The sequence below is a fragment of the Olea europaea genome, chromosome 16 (assembly GCF_002742605.1).
Source record: "Olea europaea var. sylvestris chromosome 16, O_europaea_v1, whole genome shotgun sequence".
Taxonomy (NCBI): domain Eukaryota; kingdom Viridiplantae; phylum Streptophyta; class Magnoliopsida; order Lamiales; family Oleaceae; genus Olea; species Olea europaea.
The window spans coordinates 18,592,245-18,594,264 of record NC_036252.1 but is presented as its reverse complement, the minus strand read 5'-3'; the positions used below and the strand labels follow the sequence as shown (position 1 = coordinate 18,594,264).

Sequence of the window (2,020 nt, the reverse complement as noted above, 5' to 3'; positions counted from 1 at the left end):
ATTCGTTTTAATTTTAATTCCAGAATTTGTAGGTGGATAGATGATGAAGAAGATAAGATAAAATTATCGGGAAAAACGAGTTTTCAGTATGTCATACTTGACATGAGTGGTTAGTGATCAACTTTAAAAATGCTACTGAAATAGTGTTCTGATCTGAACACTATGGAAAAAACTTAAAACTAAATTGGACATTTCACCTTCTTATATGATATTGGCAGCTGTTGGAAACATTGATACAAGCGGGATTAGCATGCTTGAGGAGGTTAAAAAGATCATCGATAGAAGAGGCATCAAGGTCAGTCTTCTTTATCTCGTACAATCTTGTTGACTTCGCGAGATCAAACTGAGCAACGAAAAAAGATCTATATAGTCGACCAAGATTAAGGGTTCGTTTGTCGTGTTGACTTGAATGTTTTGGTGCATTTGCAGCTTGCATTGGCCAACCCTGGTGGCGAGGTTATGAAGAAGCTGAACAAGTCCAAATTCATAGAAACAATAGGCCAAGAATGGATTTTCTTGACAGTGGGAGAGGCTGTTGGAGCCTGCAATTACATGCTTCACACTTGCAAACCAAATTTGGCTTCTTCTGATGACCTAAAGAAATATAGCAGCAGTGTGTAATTTTTTGACCTGTTTGTAGAGCAAAAGCTTCACAGGTTATTAAAAAATATGTAAAATCAGGAACTTATTTGTGAAGGGCCAAAGCATGTTCTTGAATAAATTAAGAAAAGAAGAGTTTTCGACTAATGGCATATTGCTCGTCTATGATCAAGATCCTATTTTGTTGTTTTGTTTTGTTAGCGAAGCATTCATACTTGTTAACAGAATGTTGATTTTAAAATCGAATTATTAAAACAAAATATAGACGTTTCAAACAAGAAATTGAAAAGTAAATGCCACTAAACATCAATAAGAAAAAATAAATAAAGAAGAAGAAATTTGAGACGTGGGTTAGAGACAATGTGGGAAATTATACCTCTCTCTTTCCAAGCAATGCTAAGCATCATAAAAGTTTGGTAATATAGAAAGGTTTACAAAAGAGCTACATACACCATATTTCCTAATTTAGTGATACTTTCGTAAAAACTCAACGAGGTTTGATGCTATTTCTGTATATTTCCTCATATACTACTTTAGCGCGGCCCATCTGAAATCGTCCATTCGCCTGGTTTCAGCTAATAGAAATTCAACTGAAATCGTAAGCATAAATTCATTTAAATTGCTATTTACCGACAATCTTGCTTGCTGATATTAATGAAATTCGATTTAAGATCAAAATTGCTTTCAATTCTCTTGTAAAAATTGCCGGGATGGCACCCGACAAAAAACCCAGGAAAGACGACGCTAAGAAATTCAAGAAAATGAAGAACAAAATTAAGAGCAAAATCAAGAAGAAGAAGAAGAGCAAGAGTGTAAGCTCAGTTCCCATAGATAACAGAGCAGTTGATTCTGAATGGTGGGATATTTTCTGGCGTAAGAACTCTCCGACACTAGGTATGTTTCCCTTTCTCCTGGTGCATTTTCAGCAAGTTAAATCTTTTTACTGTACCTTTCTTGATCTTTATCTACTTTTTGTATTTACGCCTTTTCTTTGATTCTTGATAATTAATCAAAACTTTTAGCCTATGGTTGAATCTGTTATTCCTTTTATAAATTCTTTATTATTTGATTGTAGTTTCGCAGCTTTTGATTTCTCCATTTAATTGTGCCTTTGTTAACTTATTTTGTAATTTGCAGGTTCAAATGAACCCTCCAACGAGGAACACGGATTCAAATATTTCTTCCGGGTATCGAAGAAAACTTTTGAGTACATCTGTTCACTTGTAAGAGAAGATCTTATTTCCAGACCACCTTCGGGTCTCATCAATATCGAGGGAAGGCTCCTTAGTGTTGAGAAGCAAGTTGCTATCGCTTTGAGAAGATTGGCTTCTGGCGAATCCCAAGTTTCCGTTGGAGCTTCGTTTGGAGTAGGACAGTCCACTGTTTCTCAGGTCACTTGGAGATTTATCGAGGCCATGGA

At 35.6% G+C, this 2,020-nt stretch overlaps 1 protein-coding gene across 1 annotated transcript; it reads left to right on the top strand.

Moving 5' to 3' along the window:
- The first annotated feature begins 6 nt into the window (after positions 1-6).
- Positions 7-747, top strand: LOC111412869 (sulfate transporter 3.1-like). Its single transcript, XM_023043743.1, has 3 exons — positions 7-109; positions 219-295; positions 430-747. The coding sequence occupies exons 1-3, from the start codon at positions 103-105 to the stop codon at positions 619-621; spliced, it is 276 nt and encodes a 91-aa protein (XP_022899511.1). The 5' UTR covers positions 7-102; the 3' UTR covers positions 622-747.
- The last annotated feature ends 1,273 nt before the right edge of the window (positions 748-2,020 follow it).

Excerpts from the sequence above, each read along its gene's own strand:
- LOC111412869 (XM_023043743.1), top strand. Across the intron at positions 296-429 it reads TCGATAGAAGAGGCATCAAG|CTTGCATTGGCCAACCCTGG; the intron begins GTCAGTCTTCTT and ends GTGCATTTGCAG.